General features: G+C 35.7%; 1 protein-coding gene across 1 annotated transcript in view; it reads left to right on the forward strand.

Moving 5' to 3' along the window:
* TERB1 (telomere repeat binding bouquet formation protein 1) overlaps positions 1 to 19,970 on the forward strand; it is a 38,324-nt gene that overhangs the window by 979 nt on the left and 17,375 nt on the right. Inside the window, exons 3-11 of the mRNA XM_045533585.1 lie at positions 2,724 to 2,786; positions 7,952 to 8,062; positions 8,252 to 8,380; positions 9,661 to 9,789; positions 10,960 to 11,020; positions 11,108 to 11,223; positions 11,342 to 11,464; positions 17,480 to 17,632; positions 19,341 to 19,472. Of these exons, the coding sequence (XP_045389541.1) occupies positions 2,756 to 2,786; positions 7,952 to 8,062; positions 8,252 to 8,380; positions 9,661 to 9,789; positions 10,960 to 11,020; positions 11,108 to 11,223; positions 11,342 to 11,464; positions 17,480 to 17,632; positions 19,341 to 19,472 (985 nt within the window). The 5' untranslated portion in view covers positions 2,724 to 2,755. The remainder of the gene's footprint in view (positions 1 to 2,723; positions 2,787 to 7,951; positions 8,063 to 8,251; positions 8,381 to 9,660; positions 9,790 to 10,959; positions 11,021 to 11,107; positions 11,224 to 11,341; positions 11,465 to 17,479; positions 17,633 to 19,340; positions 19,473 to 19,970) is intronic.

The raw sequence follows: 19,970 nt of genomic DNA on the forward strand, positions 1-19,970 counted from the left end.
CGGGATAATATTTAAAGTTCAAAAAGCTCTTGATATGAATGTTTTCTAGGTCAGGTAAAAGAGTCATGTTTAGCTAGTTTTCTTACTGAAATTTGAATTAGAGTTAACAGTACTGTTTCGGGGAGTAGACGAGGTGAAACCTGTGAGTGAGATAGGCTCCATCTGTTATCTGGAAAAAATCCATGTTTTTTTACCTGTGAGAATACAGTAAAGAATTTTCAAATCACATTGTTCGTTATAATTTGCATCTCTTCACTAAATTACTGAAAAATTTTCATAATCTGCTTTATTTGGAAGATAACTTTTGTTCTTGGGAATAGACTATACTTACTATAATTTAAAATGTAGTTTGATAATTATCAGTCCCTTGAAAGTTATGACTTGTCCTTTGCTGTGGATTTTTAAAGTACTTAACTAGTAAATAGATGACTTGTATTAATGCTTCCAGGTACTTGGCAAACTATCTTATTGTGCAAATTAATAATTTTTTAGAAAAGAATATAAAAAAGACAAAGGAGGAAAAGAAGGTATTGTGTGTGTCAGTTTCAATTTCAGGACATTTAGTTTTAAAAAGTATACGTTATATTTCTTTTAAAAATTAAGTTAAAAGCAGAACAGGTTGGCTAATTAAAATTAAGGAAATAGTCCTTAAGCTCTCTCGTAAAGCAAAATCACCCACATGTGATACAATTGTCCATTTTTAACAGTTTATTTTTTTAATCTAGTCTTTTTTTTCCAGATCCTAACCCATTTTCTCAAAGGTAATATGTATTTATATGTGGGAGACAGTATAATAAGAGGATAAAGGTGTAGGCCCTGGCCTCAGATTTTCTAGGTTCCCATTCTAACTCTGGCACTTGCTAGTTGAACTTGAGCAAATCATTTACCCTCTCACTTACCTTCATCTTTGTAGCTCCCTCACAAGGGTTATGGTGATGACTGAAAAGAATATAGGGTGTAAAGAACAGAGCTTGGCCTACAATAGGTATTTACTGAATGTTAGAAGCTATTATAAACATTGTAAAAAATAGCGGAATAAAATACCCATAAGAACAACCAGCTAAAGACAAGTGTTAATAGGTTGTTGTCTTTCCATCCAGTCTTATGTTTGCCTCTATCTAATTGGGATCGTACTATAGGTAAAATTTTGAGTCTTGTTCTTTTTGGTTAACTTTGTAACATAAGCATTTTTTCTTGCTATTGAACGTTTCTAGTAAATGCCAATATTCTTGTAATAATATCTTATCCTGTGGATGGACTGTAATATACCTATTTTTTAATGGAATATTTAGGTTAAAAATGGCAAAAATAATATATTTGTATATTACTTTATAAAAGATTGTCACGTTTGTTATTTCTTTAAAACTTTTTTTTTGCTTAGGAATTTTGTTTTCATGTTGAGATTGAGAATGAAAAATAAAAAGGAAAATTGGATATTTCTCCTTAACAACGTGATGTTGGAGTAAATAAGAATTTTAGAGTTCTGTGAATCCTGATTTGTTGCTCTAAGAAGTTAATTGCACTTACTTTTTCTAAATCAGTTTAACATTTTAAAGTAGGGCATATGAGAGGCTATATCAGGGTTGCCAGTTATTTTAAAAATTCTTCTGACAAATGATATATAAACAAAGATTTAAGCTTAATGGTAGAATGACATGCTGAAAATAACCACAGGTTGTTAATTTTAGTATTAAGCTTAGTGTTAGGGTGGGAATTCATACTCAGGTGCATTCTCAACACAAAGATTAGGATATGAAGAAGTAAAAAGTTTATTTTACTTTCTCAGAGAGATGGGAAAGAGAGAAAGGAAAAAGAAGGGAGAGGGCACGGCACATGAAAAAAGGGAAGTGTCTGCTGAGGCCAAGTGACTTGGACTTTTTATTGGTGGGTTGTAAAGGGGTCAAGAAAAATTATTGCTGTAGGCTAATTAGCAGGAGACAGCTGTAAAATGTCAGGTGCCCATTTCTCCTGTTTTTTTTCTGCTCCTGGAGACTCACTTATCTGGCCTGGCAGGTCTGGTGAATGTAGAGGAGGATTTATACCCTCCTTTCTCTTTGCTCAGCTGTTCTCAGATGCTGTGAAAACATCTCCTCAGGAGGTTAGTTAATCTTAAAAGATAGGCCATTAATCTCAAAAGCTGCCGGTTAAGGTCCTCTGTGGTCAATCTTGGAGACAGCCAGTTAAATATTTTCTTTGTGAGATAGTTCATTAGTAAGGTCGTCCTTTCACTTAGCTTGTGAAGAGAAATGCATATCTAAAGAGTGTGTGTATACATGCATGCATGCATGTATGTGTGTGTGTTTTAAGCCTCATTCATGGTGGGGTGCTCAATCTGAAACTATGGGATGATTTGCAGGAAAGAAAAATAAGGATTAAGTGACCAGAGGAGAACAAGTTTGATTCAGTCACCCAATCGTTCATTTGTTTAAATAAAATTTGTTGAATGCTTATAGTGCTTACAAGTGCCAGAGGCGTTTATGTATGTTTTCAAATGTAATTCTTGTAACAACCCTATGAAGTAGGAATATCATTCCTATTTTACAGGTAAGGAAACTGAGCCTCAGAATTTAAGCAACCTGCCCAATATCACACATTTAGTAAGTTGCAGATTCAACCCCTGGTCTTCTGGCTTCAGGAAAACAGTTCTTTTCCTACCCTTTGCATTTATATCTCTGACATTCTAAAACATTGATTTAACCTGAGAAAATACCTTTATCTTATAGATGAAATATAAGGAAATAGAATACAGACAAGCATGGAAAGTGAGGACACAAAGAAAATACAAGGTGAGAAATTCATGGATCATATATATGGAATAAGATTTAAATTTGTAGTCTATACTGCATATTGTGACAGGATCCAGGAAATGAAAAAGTCCATCAGTAATTTACATAAATGTTGAGCACTTACTCTGTCAGTAATTTACATAAATATTGAGCACCTTCTCTGTGCCTGTTACGTAATTCCTGGCTTTAGGAAACTGACATTCTAATGAGAAAAGACATACTGGTAATTACAATACCATGTAATAGTTGATTTATTGGCAGCATATGCAAGAATAGTGGGAACCTGAGAGAACCACCATCAAAGTATGCCTGGAGGTACAGATTTCAGAATTGTCCTCAGAAGGATGGAAACTGCATCTGTGGGCATGGAAGTTAACCAGAGAGGAAATAATAAAGGAGAAAACGTTGGGGAATAGTGTTCCCTAATGAATACCTTCACATAAGGGTTTAGCTGAGGAAGAGGGCCATTAAAAAAAGACTGAGAAAAACATTTTAGAAAGGTGAAAAGAGTCAGGAATGTGGTATCTTGGAAATCAGAACCTTAAGAGAATGCTTTCTGAGGAAATGGTTGCTTAAGAGCATCAGTGTCAGATGTCACAGATGAGGACTGAGTTATCCACTGCATTTTGCATTTGGAGTGTCATTAGTTTTATTAATAGTAAATTTAATAGATCTTAGCCAGATTGTAGTATATTTAGATCTGAGTGGGAAATGAAAATCTGAAGAAAGCTTACTCTTTTTAAAAGCTTGGCTAAAGATTTATGGCAGTAGCTAGAGGGAGGTTATAATGTCAAGGAAGTCTTAAAAGGGTTATAGAGACAGGAGAATATACGGAGAAGGAATGGAGATTCTGGAGAGGAAGAAGTTGAAACTGGAGACGTAGGGATAATTGTTGGTGATACCCCTCTCAAACCATTTATGACACTCCATTTATCAAATCTCCAACATTAGTACCACATCTCACTCTTCCATTTTATATCTTGATTTGGGTTCCTCCCAGAAGTAGACTCCAAGACAAGGATTTGAGTGCAAGTACTTTTTTGAGAAAGTGATCCCAGGAAACACTGGCTGGGAGGTGAGATAGGGAAAAGGAAGATAGAAGAGGACATTATCAAGAAAGTTGTTGTTATGGGTAACTGGAGCTTAATCCTATGAGGAAATTATGGAAGCCACTATAGAGTCATGTTCCTCAGAGTCATCCCAGCCAAAGGGTGAAGGGTATTTATTTATCCATCACCTTTCGTCAGTCAGCTGTTTAGTAACAGGGTGAAATGGTATATAATTGTGGTTTTGGTTTGCATTTCCCTAATGACTAACAATGTTGAGCGTCTTTTCTTATACTTATTGGCAGTTTGTCTATCTTTGGAGAAGTATCTATTCAAATCCATTTCATACATGTAAATTAGGTTATCTTTTTATTATTGCATTTTAAGAGTTCTTTATTCTGAACACAAGCTCCTTATTGGATATCTGATTTGGAGATGTTTTCTTCCAGACTGGGCTTTTTCACGTTTTTTATAGTATCTTTTGAAGCTCAAAAGTTTTAAATTTTATGTCTAGTTTATCAAATTTTCTTTTATTGCATGTGCTTTTGGTATTGTATGCACTTCAGTATTTGTTTGCTATTTATTTTCTTCAGGAATTATTGGAAGAACTTGGTTGCTTAGCCTAGAGAAGATAAAAGGAAGGTGAAACATGATAGTTTGTAGATGTCAGTTGGTGCTTTGGCTGGATAGGGAAGGATTATGATAGGAGATATCAAAGTATGAGAAGGGAGTACAGAAGGGAATGGAGGAGTACATGAAGCAGAAGTTTCTTGTGTCTTGCATTGTGCCTAGAATTGAAAACCACCATGCCCCATCACAAAATTTTCTTTGGCATGTTGTTGATGTGGCTTATTACTTATCCATACAGTCAAACTTACCTTATAGTTTCTGTTAATGTATAAAGTATCAAAAATGTTTGCTCAAAGACAGCTTGATTATAACCTTTGTACTATGGCTTTTTACTAACAAGTTGTATCATGAATTACTTCATTGAAACAAATTGCCAGTTGAATTTCTTTCAAGAGGAAGACTACTGTATTGATTGACAATACATCTTAGTTCCTTTTAGTGTGCTCCTTTATATTTTTGTCCTCCCTTCATCCTATATCTTTCAGAAATCTGAATGTTAATTCAAGCATTATGCCAAAATCTATATACAATTTTATTTAAATCCTTAAAATCAAGAGAAGAAATTGTTTAAAGACTATAGTAAAGAATTTTATAGGGGGCCGGGTGCGGTGGCTCATGCCTGTAATCCTAGCACTCTGGGAGGCCAAGGTGGGTGGATCGTTTGAGCTCAGGAGTTTGAGACCAGCCTGAGCAAGAGTGAGACCTCCGTCTCTACTAAAAATAGAAAGAAATTAGCTGGACAACTAAATATATATATATATGGAAAAAATTAGCCGGGCATGGTGGTGCATGCCTGTAATCCCAGCTACTTGGGAGGCGGAGGCAGAAGGATTGCTTGAGCCCAGCCCTATTGCCTCAGCCTCCCGAGTGGCTGGGACTACAGGCATGCACCACCATGCCCAGCTAATTTTTTCTGATTTTAGTAGAGACGGGGTCTTGCTTTTGCTCAGGCTGGTGTTGAACTCCTGAGCTCAAGGGATCCTCCTGCCTCGGCCTCCCAGAGTGCTGGGATTGTAGGCGTGAGCCACCACACCCAGCCTACTGTAGGGTTTTCTTTTTTTTTTGAGACAGAGTGTCACTTTGTTGCCCGGGCTAGAGTGAGTGCCGTGGCGTCAGCCTCGCTCACAGCAACCTCAAACTCCTGGGCTTAAGCAATCCTACTGCCTCAGCCTCCCGAGTAGCTGGGACTACAGGCATGTGCCACCGTGCCCGGCTAATTTTTTCTATATATACTTTTAGTTGTCCAGATAGTTTATTTCTATTTTTAGTAGAGACGGGGTCTCGCTCAGGCTGGTCTCGAACTCCTGACCTCGAGCGATCCACCCGCCTCGGCCTCCCAGAGGGCTACGGCCTAGGGTTTTCATTTCTAGATGGATACACTTTGTCAGGTTGAGGAAGTTCCATTCTATTCCAAGTTTTCAGAATGTTTCCCTTTAATCAGAAATGGATGTTGGATTTCATCAAGTGTTCCTTCTACATCTATTGAGATAACCAAAAGGTTTTCCTTTTTAATTTTGATTTGTTACGTTACATTGATTTTTTTTTTTCCCCAAATCTTAAATCAATCCTGCATTCCTGGGATAAACCCACTTGGTCACGATGTTATGTTAATATTGTTGGATTCAATTTGCTAAAATTGTTTAGATGTTTTGCATCTATGTTCATGAGGAATAATGGTCTGTCGTTTTCTTTGTAATGGCTTTGGTATAAAGGTAATACCAACCTCAGAGAATAAGTTGGAAAGTATTCCTTAAATTTTTGGAAAAATATGTGTAGAATGGATATTATTTCTTCCTTAAGTGTTAGGTAGAATTTACAAATGAAACCCTCTGAGCCCAGAGTTTTCTCTATGGAAAGGTTTTTAAGTATGATTTCAACTTCTTTCATAGATAAAAGACTATTCAGGTTATCTGTTTCTTCTTGGGTGAGTATTGGCGACTTGTGTCTTTAAAGCAATTTGTCCATTTCACCTTAAGTTGTTTAATCTGTAGATATGAAGTTGTACATAATACTCTCTTAATACCTTTTGAATATCTGTAGAATCTGTGGTGATCTTTCTTGTTCCTGATATTGGTAATTTTTGTCTTCTTTTTATTCCTGATCAGTCTGGCTAGAGGTTTATCAGTTTTATTGATCTTCTCAAAAAAACCTTCTCTTTTTTTTCTGTTTTCTGTTCCATTGATTTCAGCTTTGATCTTTAAATTTCCTTTCTACTACTTACATTGAATTTAATCTTTTTTTCTAGTTTCTTTTTTTTTCTCCCTTAAGCCTAGGAACACAGGCTCAACACCAACTGAGGTGTCCCTTCTTTTTCTAGTTTCTTAAGTTAGAAGCCGAGGTCATTGTTTTGCGATCTTCTATAAATTTCCTCCTAAATAATGCTTTAGTGGCATCCCACAAATTCTGCTATATTGTATTTTCATTCATTTCATTTCTAATGGCAGATATTTAAACCAGTATGGCTTTACGTAAAGAGAATAATATTTAGATTTTCTGTTCCTATATTTCATGCTAGAGGAAAACCAAAGAACCTAAGAAGTTCATTTTAAGTTCTTTTATTTCAAGAACATCTTGTAGCCAGGTGTAGTGGCACATGCCTATAGTCTCAGTTATTTGGGAGGCTGAGGCAGGAGGATCCCTTGAGCTCAGGAGTTCTGTTGCCTTCCAACTGGGTTGTATTGCCCGCTGCACAGAGAAGAGCCAATACACCGAGGCACTCAGGGTTGCGATGGAGAAAGGGTTTAATTCTGCAGAGCGCTAAGCAGAGAAACGGGAGGAATTTCTCAAATCCTCCTCTCTGAGAATTTGGGAGATGGAGTTTTTAAAGATAGTTTGGCAGGCAAAGCATTAGGCAGTTGAGTTTGCTAACTGGTTAGGTTCAGGGCCAAATTATAGGAGTGTAGAATATTATCTTCTTGTGTTGAGTCAGTTCCTGGGTGGGGTGGGGGTCACAATTCCAATTGAGTCCGTTTCTCTGTATGGGCCTCTGGTCTGTGTGGGTCAGCCAATCACTGGAACGTGGGGCCTGGGTAATATCTCAGAAACTACCGTTAGGTTTCAAAAAGGTGATGTTATCTGTGGAGAAAGTTATTAAGAATCTTCATGACCACCAGCTATGTCACTCCAGAATAGTAATTACAGAGAAGCAAACAACAGGGGGACAGTGGCTGATTATTATCATTATTTTTAGCCAGGCCTGTGTCTTTGGAGAGTTTTAGGCCCTTACAACAGTTCTTGCCTTGGACCCATTTGTTGATTTGTAAAGGGTAGTTTCAGCCTGGGCAACATTGTGAGATTTCCATCTCTAAAACAAACAAACAAATAAATCCTTTTATACATCTTCATTGTTTGTTAGATTATAAAAGCAATACATGCTTATTATTTTAAAAGTCAAGCATTCTAAAGATATGTATTTATAAAGTGAAATTTCACTGGTTAATTTTTGAAAGAAAATTTTCGGTTTTAAATAATGAAATTTTTGTTCTTTAGAAATGAAGACTGACCTGAACTTACTATTGGAGTGTCTAAAGTATCAAATGGACAACCCTTTTTCACAAAAGGAAGCTTTGGTCACTATTCATTCAATTTGTCAACAAAACAGTAAGATATGATAGTGAATTTTTATCTGTGATTCTGTTATAGTTCTCTAGTACAGCGATATAGCAAATATGCATAGTTCCTTCTCTTCTACTCAGCTACTCTACATAATATGTTGCTTTCTTCTGTGATTTATTTTATTCCTGGAAGAATAACCAAGTATTATTTTTGTTTTATCTGCTCACCCTGCAGGTAATGCAGGTATTTATTTTCGGGAAATTGGTGGTTTGATGTTTGTAAAAAATCTTGCAAAATCAAGTGAACATAGCGTGGTAAAAGAAGCAGCGTTATATACGTTAGGAGCTATTGCAGAAAAAGATGGTAAAATATACTTCATTTCATTATCCTTCAAGCATTGTGTTATACTTTAACAAATTATTCAAAGATAATTTTAGAATTAAATTTCTTTTTTACATGTTTAAATAGTTTTATCCAGGTACTTTAATCAAAAGATGAAGATAACCCACAACCATCTTATATATGGGTAAATGTGCTTTAGGTAGAGAAATTCATGTTGGCAAGAACACTTTTCTGCAGGATACCTAAAATGAGGTTGAATCTAAACCATTGGTTTGTCAAACCAACTTTATGTTCTTATATTTTCATTCATTAAATATTTCTTCATTACGTTTTAAGAACCAAGCTCTATGCTAGGCATTGGGGATACAGGGATAAAAAAGGATACAGTCCTTGCCTTTGGGATAGGGTCTAATAGCTGGTTCTAGGTACTGGATAAAATGTTGATTATTTCACTATGTTCAAATTATTTGTATAAAATCTGCTTATTGCATGATTATCATAAAACCTTACTGTCAGGTGGTATCATTTTTGATTTTTGAAGAGATTTTTATTTCTAGAAAATATCAAAAATAGCACAAATATTGTTTGTCCTTCTGTTTTCTAAAGCAGGTTTCTGACTTTTTAAAAAATTGTTTTTACAATGTTTTGTTACTCATCTTACAATTTTCTGTCAGACTTTATTTAATTTTTTATTTAGTTAGGTTTTATTGGAATTCTAGGGGATTTTGATATGTGTTTTGGAGCCTAGATACAAGTACTTTTGATTAAGATACTGCTTTTTTTTATAAACTTTTTGTTTATTCGAATTTTGTTTTTTTGTTTGTTTTTGAGACAGAGTCTCACTCTGTTGCCCAGGCTAGAGTGCCTGGTGTCAGCCTAGCTTACAGCAACCTTAAACTCCTGGGCTTGAGGGATCCTCCTGTCTCAGCCTCCCGAGTTGAGACTACAGGAATGCGCCACCACACCTGGCTATTTTTTCTATTTTTAGTAGAGATGGGGTCTCACTTTTGCTCAGGCTGGTCTCAAACTCCTGAGCTCAAGCGATTCTCCTGCCTAGCCCTCCCAGAGTGCTAGGATTACAGGCATGAACCACCGCGTCCAGCCCAAGATACTGTTTCTTTTGTCTGCTAATTGAGTAAGCATAAATCAATTTGTCAGAAATGTTGTATGACTAATAAATGTCAATTAGATGAGATGTAGTTGGGAACTATCCCCAGTTTGGCAACTGGTGAATTTTGTTCAGCACATTTTAAAACTTTTGTGCTAATTAATTGAAACTAAAATTATATTTTATATTTCAGTTTACTGTCAGCAAACTTTGTGTACTTCAGAGTTGTTTGAAGATTTAATTTGGTTCTTATCTAATGATTCAAACACAAATTTGAAAAGAATGTCTGTCTACGTTATTTTGGTTCTGGTTTCAAATAATAGTAAGTACATTCTTTTATGAATGTTTAAAAACATCTTAAATAACAAATTGTAACAGTCATTATTAGTCCTTTTAGTCTTTATATCAGTGTCTTTTAATCTCACTAACTTCTGAGAAATACTAGCCTTAAATAAAAGGGAATTAATAGCATGTTTTTAATCATTCACTATTTGATAATTTTAAGAAATAATAAAGTGATTTGTACTACTTAACAAATGTTGTAAAGTAACAGCTTTAAAGGGAAAAAAAGAAGTATTTGACGAATTAGTTGATTTTGCACTGAATTGACCATTTAGTTACAATGTCTACTGTATCAGCCAGCAATGGTTATTATTTTGGAATAATTTTAGATTTACAGAAAAGTTGCAAAGATAGTATAGAGTGTTCCTGTATACTTACTGCCCAGGCTAATGTTATTTTTTAACATTGCTTTATTTTAATTCTTTAAATTGTTAGAAATTTTATAAGCATTTAAAATGTTTTTATATTTTATATTTTTTATTTTGAAAAAAACTAGAAAAGATTGAATTCATACTTTTCTCTTTTGGAACATATTTTGGTATTATAACACAGAACCATGAAGCAAAATAAGTGTTTCATAAGTTTTAGAGGAAATTTGAATGCTGTCAGTCTCTAAGTAGTGTATTTTTATAATGATTATAGATTTTTATCTACTGTATTTCTGTTTTACACTTTGTAATACTTTAAAGTGGTTTAAAAGTTAATTATTGGCCAAGTGTTGGCCGAGCCCGGTGGGTCACGCCTGTAATCCTAGCACTCTCGGAGGCCAAGGCGGGCGGATTGTTTGAGCTCAGGAGTTCAAGACCAGCCTGAGCAAGAGCGAGACCCTGTCTCTACTAAAAATAGAAAGAAATTATATGGAGAGCTAAAAACATATATAGAAAAATTAGCCTGGAATGGTGGTGCATGCCTGTAGTCCCAGCTACTTGGGAGGCTGAGGCAGGATGATTGCTTGAGCCCAGGAGTCTGAGGTTGCTGTGAGCTAGGCTGACGCCATGGCACTCTAGCCTGGGCAACAGAGCGAGACTCTTGTCTCACAAAAAAAAAAAAAAGTTAATTATTAAAATACTACTTAAATGTCATTTTCATTTCTGTAAAATTATTTCTAAATAAAAATCATATTCATGTAATACATGGCTATTTTTTAAAGGGACTGGACAAACACTTGTGAGAGAAACAGGTTGTATTACAGTTCTGTCACAGCTGTTCAGGTAAACAAATATAAATTTCTTGTTAATTATTCATTACTTAAGACCTTAACACATTTGTATTAATTACTTTTCTTTTTAACCCAATAGGACAGTTCTTTCAAAATATGAGTTGAATTTGTTAGATAAAAATGTTTTCCAGAATTATCAGTTGTGGTCTTCAGTATGTAGTACTCTGTGTGTTTGTGTCAACAATCCTCAAAACGGTAATTATCTCTAATATTTAAATATAAAAATAAAGATAAAAACAGAAGTGAAAACTGATATTTTCTGATCTGAAAACCGATGTCATATTAAAACATGATTGACTTTGTCTCCTTTCAGATGAAAATCAATTATTTTGCTGTTCACTTTTTCTACATGCTAATGAGTGGCTAATAAATTGTATGAAACCTGAGATAATTCGCCCAATTTGCTCATTTATTGGACTCACTCTTGCAAATAACAGTAAGTATTTGTTATTCTCTAGATCATATATAAAGAAATATTTCTTTCCTTTTTTTTTTTTTTTCTTTTTCTTTTTTTTTTAGGAGCTTGGGAGTTGGGGGAAGGAAGGGTTTAGAGTTCTGTGCTGGCATGAAGAAATATATTTCAAAGCATAATAAACTATTGAATTCATTATTGAATTAAATTCATGAATGATAGTACTTCAGGTCCTTTTGGATGCATTTAGACTCTTGAAGATAAGAAAAAAATCTTAAAAGTAGATATTATTAGGAGTATATTGGGGAGATGGTATGGTGGCATAGTTTTTAAATCTCCCCAGATACCTTCATAAAACAGAGCAACTAGATAGCAAAACTAAAAACCCATAGTGTGTTCTCTGTCCACGATGGAATTAAGTTGAAAATGAATAAAAATAAAACATCTAGGCCGGGCGCGGTGGCTCACGCCTGTAATCCTAGCCCTCTGGGAGGCCGAGGCGGGTGGATCGCTCGAGGTCAGGAGTTCGAGACCAGCCTGAGCGAGACCCCGTCTCTACTGAAAATAGAAATAAATTATCTGGCCAACTAAAAATATATATAGAAAAAATTAGCCGGGCATGGTGGCGCATGCCTGTAGTCCCAGCTACTCGGGAGGCTGAGGCAGTAGGATCGCTTAAGCCCAGGAGTTTGAGGTTGCTGTGAGCTAGGCTGATGCCACGGCACTCACTCTAGCCTGGGCAACAAAGTGAGACTCTGTCTCAAAAAAAAAAATAAATAAATAAAACATCTAGAAAAGCCAGTTATCTGGCAATTAAACCCATGAGTCAAAGCATAAATTATAAATTAGAAAATGTTTTTAACTGAATGATAATGAAAATGCAACATTAAAAACACGTGGGGGCCAGGTGCAGTGGCTCACATCTGTAATCCTAGCACTCTGGGAGGCTGAGGTGGAAAGATCACTTGAGGTCAGGAGTTTGAGACCAGCCTGAGGAAGAGTGAGACCCCATCTCTCCTAAAAATAGAAAAATTTGCCGGGCATGGTGGCATGCACCTGTAGTCCCAGCTACTCAGGAGGCTGAGGCAGGAGAATCCCTTGATCCCAGGAGTTTGAGGTTGCTGTGAGCTAGGCTGATGCCACGGCACTCTAGTCCAGGTGACAGAGCAAGACTCCATCTCAAAAAAACAAACAAACAAAAAAATGAAACATTGTGGGATGCTGCAAAAGCAGTGTTTAGAGAGAAATTTGTAGTATTAAGGTTTATATAAGAAAAGAAGAAAGGTCTCAAATCAGTTATATATTAGCTTCTACCTAAGGAACTAGAAAACCAACCAAGTTGGAGTAAGCATAACAAAGGAAATATTAAAGAGATCATAAATCAATGAAATAGAAAAAGGAACAGAATATAGAAAAATTATTGAAATCAAAGCTCGTTCTTTGAAAATTGATCCTCTAGCTAGACTGATCACAGAATGAGAGAAGGCTCAAATTACCAATGTTAGGAATGAGAGGTGACATCACTACAGACATTATAAGGATTATAAATAGTAGACACAACTTTATGCCATGAAACTTAGCAATTTAAATGAATTGGACAAATTCTTTGAAAGATACAAACTATTAAAGCTTACTCAAGAAGAAATAGGTAACCTGAATATTCCCGCATGTGTTAATGAAATTGAATTTATAGTTTAAAACCTAGGCCAGGTGCAGTGGTTCATGCCTATAATCCCAGCACTTTGTGAGGCCAAGGCAGGAGGATGGGTTGAGGCCAGGAGTTTGAGACCAGCCTGGTGAATATAGTGAGACCCCATCTCTACAAAAAATTTAAAAATTAGCTGAGCTTGGTGGTGCACACCTGTAGTCCTAGCTACTCAGGAGGCTGAGGTGGAAGGATTGTTTGAGCCAGGAGTTGGAGTATAGTTATTTATGAGTGGGCCACTGTACTCTAGCCTGGGTGACAGAGGGAGACCCTGTCTCTGTAACTTAACACAAGCTGGGCATGGTGGTAGGCATCTATTGCCCCAGCTACTTGGAAGGCTGAGGTGGGAGGATCACTTAAGCCCAGGAGTTTCAAGAGTTTAGTGTGCTATGATAATGCCTGAGAATAGCATTGCACTCCAGCCTGGGCAACATTGCAAGACCCCATCTCTCTAAGGGAAAAACAAACAAAAAACACGAAAAACCAAAACCTTAACACAGAAGAAATTCCAGGCCTTGGTGGATTCACTAGTGAATGTTACCAAACCATTTTAGGACAAAAAAGAAAAACAAACAATTCTACTTAAATTATTCCAGGAAAAGGAAATGGAAGAAACACTTCTTAACACATAAAGCCAGCATTACACCCATATCAAAACCCAAAAAAGGCATTACAAGAAAAGTGTAGGCCAATATCCCTTATGAATATAAATATAAAAATCCTTAACAATATACTAACAAATCAAATCTAGCAATATATATTAAGGATAATACATTACAACCAGGTGGCATGTATCCCAGGAATGCAGTTTAACATTAGAAAATTCATCATATTCACAGACTAGAAAAGAACGATATGATAATAGGTGCAGGAAAAGCATTTGACATAATTCAACATAAATTTGTGACAAAAACTCTTGGTAAACTAGGAGTAGAAGGGAACTTTCTTAATATGATAAAGGGCCTTTACAAAATACCATAGCTAATGTACTTAATGGGGAAAGACTTAATGCTTTCTCCCTGAGCCTGGAAAAAAGACAAAGACAGCAACTCTCACCACTTTAACATTTTACTGGATGGTCCTAGCCAATACAATAAGGCAAGAAAATGAAATATATGGTATAGAGATTGGAAATAAAAAGAGGAAATATTTATTCATAGATATCGTGATTGTCTATGTAAAAAATCCCAAGAATCTACAAAGAAGCTACTAGAAAAAGTAGTAATTTTAGGAAGGTCATATACAAAAATCAATTATATTTCTATATACTAGCAACAACAATTGGGATAAATATCAAAAAACTAAAACTTAGGGATAAATTTAGTGAAATACATGCACTGCCTATATGCTGAAAACTATAAAACATTGTTGAAATAAAGAAATTAATGGGGAGATACATAACACTCATGGATTACAAGACTCAATATTGTAAGAATGTCACTTCTCAAATTTGTCTCTAGATTTATCTCAATCCCAGTCAAAATCCCATCAAGCTTTTCTATAGAAATTGACAAGCTGATTCTAAAAATTACATGGAAATTTAAAGGGCCTAAGATAATAAAAACTGTTTTGAAGAAAAAGGACAAAATTGTAGGATTTATCTTGGCTTATTTTTAGTGTTTACTATATAATAATCAAGAAAGTGTGGCATTGGTGTAGGTGTAGATCAATGAAACAAAATGGCCCAGAAATAGACCCATACATATATGGTTGTTGATTTTCTACAATGGTCCCGTGGTAATTTGCGGAGGAAAAGATAGTCTTTTCAACACATGGTGCTGGGAGAAAGTGAATATCTATCTGCAGAATATGAATCTCAACCCTTATCTCATACAGTATACAAAAATTAACTTGAAATGGTCCACAAACCTAAATATAAGAGTGAAAAATATAAAGTGTCTAGACAAAAACATAGGAGAAAATCTTCACACCTTGGGGATAGACAAAGATTTCTTAGGATACAAAAAGCATGCATCACTAAAAAAATAATTTAGACTTCACTGAAATTAAAATCGTTTGCTCTTCAAAAGAGCTTGCTAAGATGAAAGGCAAGCCACAGACTGGGAGAAAATATTTGTGAAACATACATCTGATAAAGAACTTGTAACTAGAATATGTGAGGAACTCTTACAAATCAATAATAAGACAAAAACAACCTAATGATTAAAAAATGGGCAAAAGATTTGAACAGATACTTCACCAAAAAAGATATGACTATTAAATAAGCACTTGAAAGGATACTCAAGATCGTCAGTCATCAGAGAAATCCAAACTAAAATCCCATGGAGATACCAGTACATGCCCACTAGCATGGCTAAAAGTAAAATGTGGTTATGTTAAATATTGGTGAGGATGTGGATGGAGCAACTCTTAATAGAACTTTGGCACTTTGCTGATATATATTCAGGTGTGTAGGCTGGGTGCGGTGGCTCACACCCATAATCCCAGCACTTTGGGAGGCTGAAGTGGGAGGATCGCTTGAGGCCAGGAATTCAAGACCAGCCTGAGCAATATAGCGAGACCCTGTCTCTACAAAAAAAAAATTCAGGTGTTTGAAACAAATATTCATATTACACATGCAAAGTGATATATCTCTAGAATTCCAAAAATTGGAATCTGTTTCCATGATACCTTGATAGTTCCTTTTCCTCTAAAAGCCAGCTTGAATGAGTGATAGTTATAGAACCTCATTACTCTCAGCAAACCGGTATGAAAAATAGATTAGAGGCAATCTGAACCATTCAGTGTACAATGAGTGTGGTCTAGGATATTCTTATACACCTGAATTTTTGTCACCTAGGCTATAACTAAGAATCTATATGGGTAACACGATGCCATTTTCACCTCAGCATTTAAAAATACTTCCTTTTTTGGAAGATTTTTTATTTTTTAAATTTTCTTCTTTTTAGAGATGGGGTCTTGCTATGTTGCTCAGGTTTATCATGAACTCTTGGGCTCAAGCCATCCTCTTGCCTTGGCCTCCTGTGTAGCTGGGACTGTACACATGTACCACTGTGCCTGGCTTTGAAGATTTTTTTGTTTGTTTAGAGACAGGTTCTCTCTCTGTCACCCAGGCTCGAGTGCAGTGGTATGATCACAGCTCACTATAACCTCAGACTCCTGGGCTCAAGTGATCCTCCTGGCTCAGCCTCCCGCATAGCTAGGACTATAGGCATGCACCACCACTCTTGGCTATTTTTAAATATTTTTGTAGAGGTGGTTTCACTATGTTGTCTATGCTGGTCTCTAGCTCCTGGCCTCAAATGATCCTCCTACCTTGGCCTCCCAAAGTGCTGGGATTATAGACATGAGCCACCATGCCTGGCCTCTGAAGATTTTTTTTAATGAAAATACTTTCTAGAAAAGAAGCTTGTTTTCCAGTCTCCATAATATTAAAAATGTTTACTTGCCATTAAATGTTTCCTTATAGTTCCTTTCCCAGATGTAGAAAATTCTGAATATGATATTTTTATCTCTGTTTTATTGAACAATACAAAAAATGATTTTTGTCCTTAAATCATCTTGGCTTTAATTTATGGAATTAAGGTAAACAGGGAAGAAGGTTTGTGGTAGAATCATAATCACTACTAATCCATATATCCATTTGTTATAAGCCCATTACTGTGTTGGGGACTGTGGAGACTACTGAATCCACAGGCACATGGGATACTTTCCCATCAGAATCATTTTTCAACAGGGGAACAAAAATTTCAGATTAAAAAAAAACATATATATATATATCTGTTATTGAACATTTGTTTGCAGTAGTTGTTATGACTCTCAATAATATGTTATAATTTTATACTCCAAAAAGTAAAAGAATTAGGTATAAATAAGATGGATGAGATATGTATTCTTTTGGAACAGTTAAATTACTTTCCCCTTTGGAGAATCAGGCAATCTGAGGAATGAGTTATGTTGGAATTCAGAAAGTAGACAGCTTGCTAATTACCAAGCTAAATGAATGCATCTATTCTTTATAGCTCTAGTGAAAAACTTGTTTAATAATGTTGAAGGACAGTTTAATAATGTCTTTCTTACAAAATGCACCAGTTCCTACTAGATGAAACAGATTTCTAGCACACAAGAAATACTGTACTATATGTGTAGTTGTACCATGTCAAAGTTGAGGCATTTACATAAATATATATAATATATTCTATGATTATATATATGCACAGGTAAAGACTAGATTTTTAATTCTTTAATTTTGGGATTTTTAGTATGTATTTGGAAAAAAGGTCAAGCTAATGTTATGTTTAGTGAAAATTAATTGAATGAAGCCATATACCTGTCTTATTTGAGATATTAATAGTTCTACTGTATTCCTTAAGTGTATGTTCAGAAATACTTCATATCTATGGGTGGACTCGATGTATTATCTCAAGTTCTTGTGCAGCTGGAATCTGATTCACACACGACTCTTTCCAGTGCTAAGCTTGCAGTGGTGGTGACAAAGACAGTGGATGCATGTATTGCTGATAATCGTGAGTGAAAATGCTTAGTAGTTTTCCTACAATTGAATTTTGTTTAAATTTAGCATGGTGAGTGTGCAAATGGTAGACTGAACACTAACATGGATTAGACTAACAGTTTCTCACAAGTGGAAGGGAATCTTAGAAATTATCTCATCCAGCACCTTATTTTCCCATGGAGATTATGACTTCCCTAAGGATTCAAATCTAGATCTTCTGACTTCAAGTCTAACGATAGAATCAACATAAGATTCTGTCATTCCTAAACGGTTTTTTCACTTAGAAAGCAGCATTATGGCACGTGCCTGTAGTCCTATCTACTTGAGAGGCTGAGCCAGGAGGATTGCTTGAGTCTGGGAGTTGGAGGTTGCAGTGAGCTATGATCATGCCACAATACTCCAGTCTGGGTGACAGAGCAAAGCCCTGTCTCTTAAAAAAAAAAACAAAAAAAGAAAGAAAAAAGCAGCATTAAAAGTTCTAGGTGAGGACCAGGTGTAGTGGCTGACACCTGAGCAAGAGTGAGACCCTGTCTCTACTAAAAATATTAAAAAAATTAGCCAGGCATCATGGCACATGCCTGCACCCCCAGCTACTTGGGAGGCTGAAGCAGGAGGATCGCTTGAGCCCAGGAGTTTGAGGCTGCAGTGAGCTATGATGACGCCACTGTACTCTACCCAGGGCGACAGACTAAGACACACTCTCTCTCAAAAAAAAGTTCTTTTTTTCTGGGGCTTCTCTAGAGGAAAAAAAAAAGTTCTAGATGAGAAATCAAGGGACATTTTTGAGATATAAGGAATGGAAAACTCACTTTATAGATTTTTAAGAATTATATAAAGAATTAAGGTCTGCCTCTTTCTGATAAGTAATGAGGTCTGACTTACCCAATGCACCATTACTGGTGAGTGGCAGAACCAGACTTAAACCCTTGGCTGCTTCTCACATGTACAAACACTCAGGAATGGTAATCTATAAATCTTTGTAGTAAGAAATTCTATTGGCATTCACAAATAACTGGGGAGAAAAAATGAGGATGGTTTTTTAAAAAGCAGTTATTGAGGGCCTGCTTTGCGCTGAGCTTTAGATACAAAAATGATTAGTCTTTTAAAGAGTTCAAAACCTTTTTGTTGATATTAGTATTGTTAGACTCTGAGTGAACTCTGTTAAAAGCCCCATGAGAGAAATACAGCTTAAAATGGTGGACTTCTTGACTTTTGTCACATCTCAGCATAGCTTCAGATATGCTTCATTGCATCATTAACATCAGTAGAACCATGGTCAGTTAATAGTATATTTCAATGTCAGGCAGGAATTGATTACAAAGGAAAGTCTTTTCTGCCCAATCTAGATAAGAAGAGGTATGTAAGGTGAGAGTAAGTATGTTCAGCTTTTAGGAAGATCGTATTCATATTCACAACATTATGCAGAACAATTAAGAAGAACCCCTTTTTCAAAAAACTTGTTGTAATAATATAATTTTAGTATGGGAAGAGGGAGTAATGAGGGCTATTATAATAAGCCACCATCTTATTGCAATGAATTTATTTATATTCATACATCTAATATATATACATATATATTTTAGATGTTATGTATATATTAGATGTTATATAGACATATAATATCTTTTTCCCTGGATAAGCTCTGAAAAATATATAGCATGTGTATATTTATAAGATGTAAATTTGTACTTAGTATTTTTTTTTCTGTTTTATACTAATAGCTACTTTTGGGATAGTACTATCCAAGTACCACATTGTTTCGAAACTTCTGGCATTACTGCTTCATGAAAGTCTGGATTCAGGAGAAAAATTCAGCATCATACTTACTATTGGTCATTGCACAGAGGATTGTGGTAAGTATTAGATTTATTTAGTGTGCTTATTAACAGTAGAGTAGAAATATACTGTTTCCTCCCCCAAGGTCATATGAAAGGCTTAAAAGTGTCATCTTTCTCCCAGTCATTCAGACCCCAAACCAGTCATTTTAGTTCTTCATCCTCCTTCACACATTGTATTCAGTTACTAAGACCTGTGGTTTTACTTCTGTTTACCCCTCCTTGTCCCTTTCTTCCGAATTCCAGTGTCGCCCTCCCAATTTAGACCTGCAGCCCTCAGTATGTTTCACCAATATTATTGCAATAGCTTCCTTCCTATGCTCTTTTCCTTCTGTCTCCATTTTTCAGTCCACTCTTCACATCGCTACACAAATCTGGTTCTGTTCTCCCTTGCTGAAAACCTTCAAAGATTCATTCTTTCTCTACCAGAGAGAACCTATTACTCTTTCCTCTCTCTATTCTCTTTCTCCCCGCTTCCATCTTCCTCCTTCTCTCTACTTTTCTCCCCGTTCTCCC

The sequence above is a fragment of the Lemur catta genome, chromosome 20, assembly GCF_020740605.2.
Source record: "Lemur catta isolate mLemCat1 chromosome 20, mLemCat1.pri, whole genome shotgun sequence".
NCBI lineage: Eukaryota > Metazoa > Chordata > Mammalia > Primates > Lemuridae > Lemur > Lemur catta.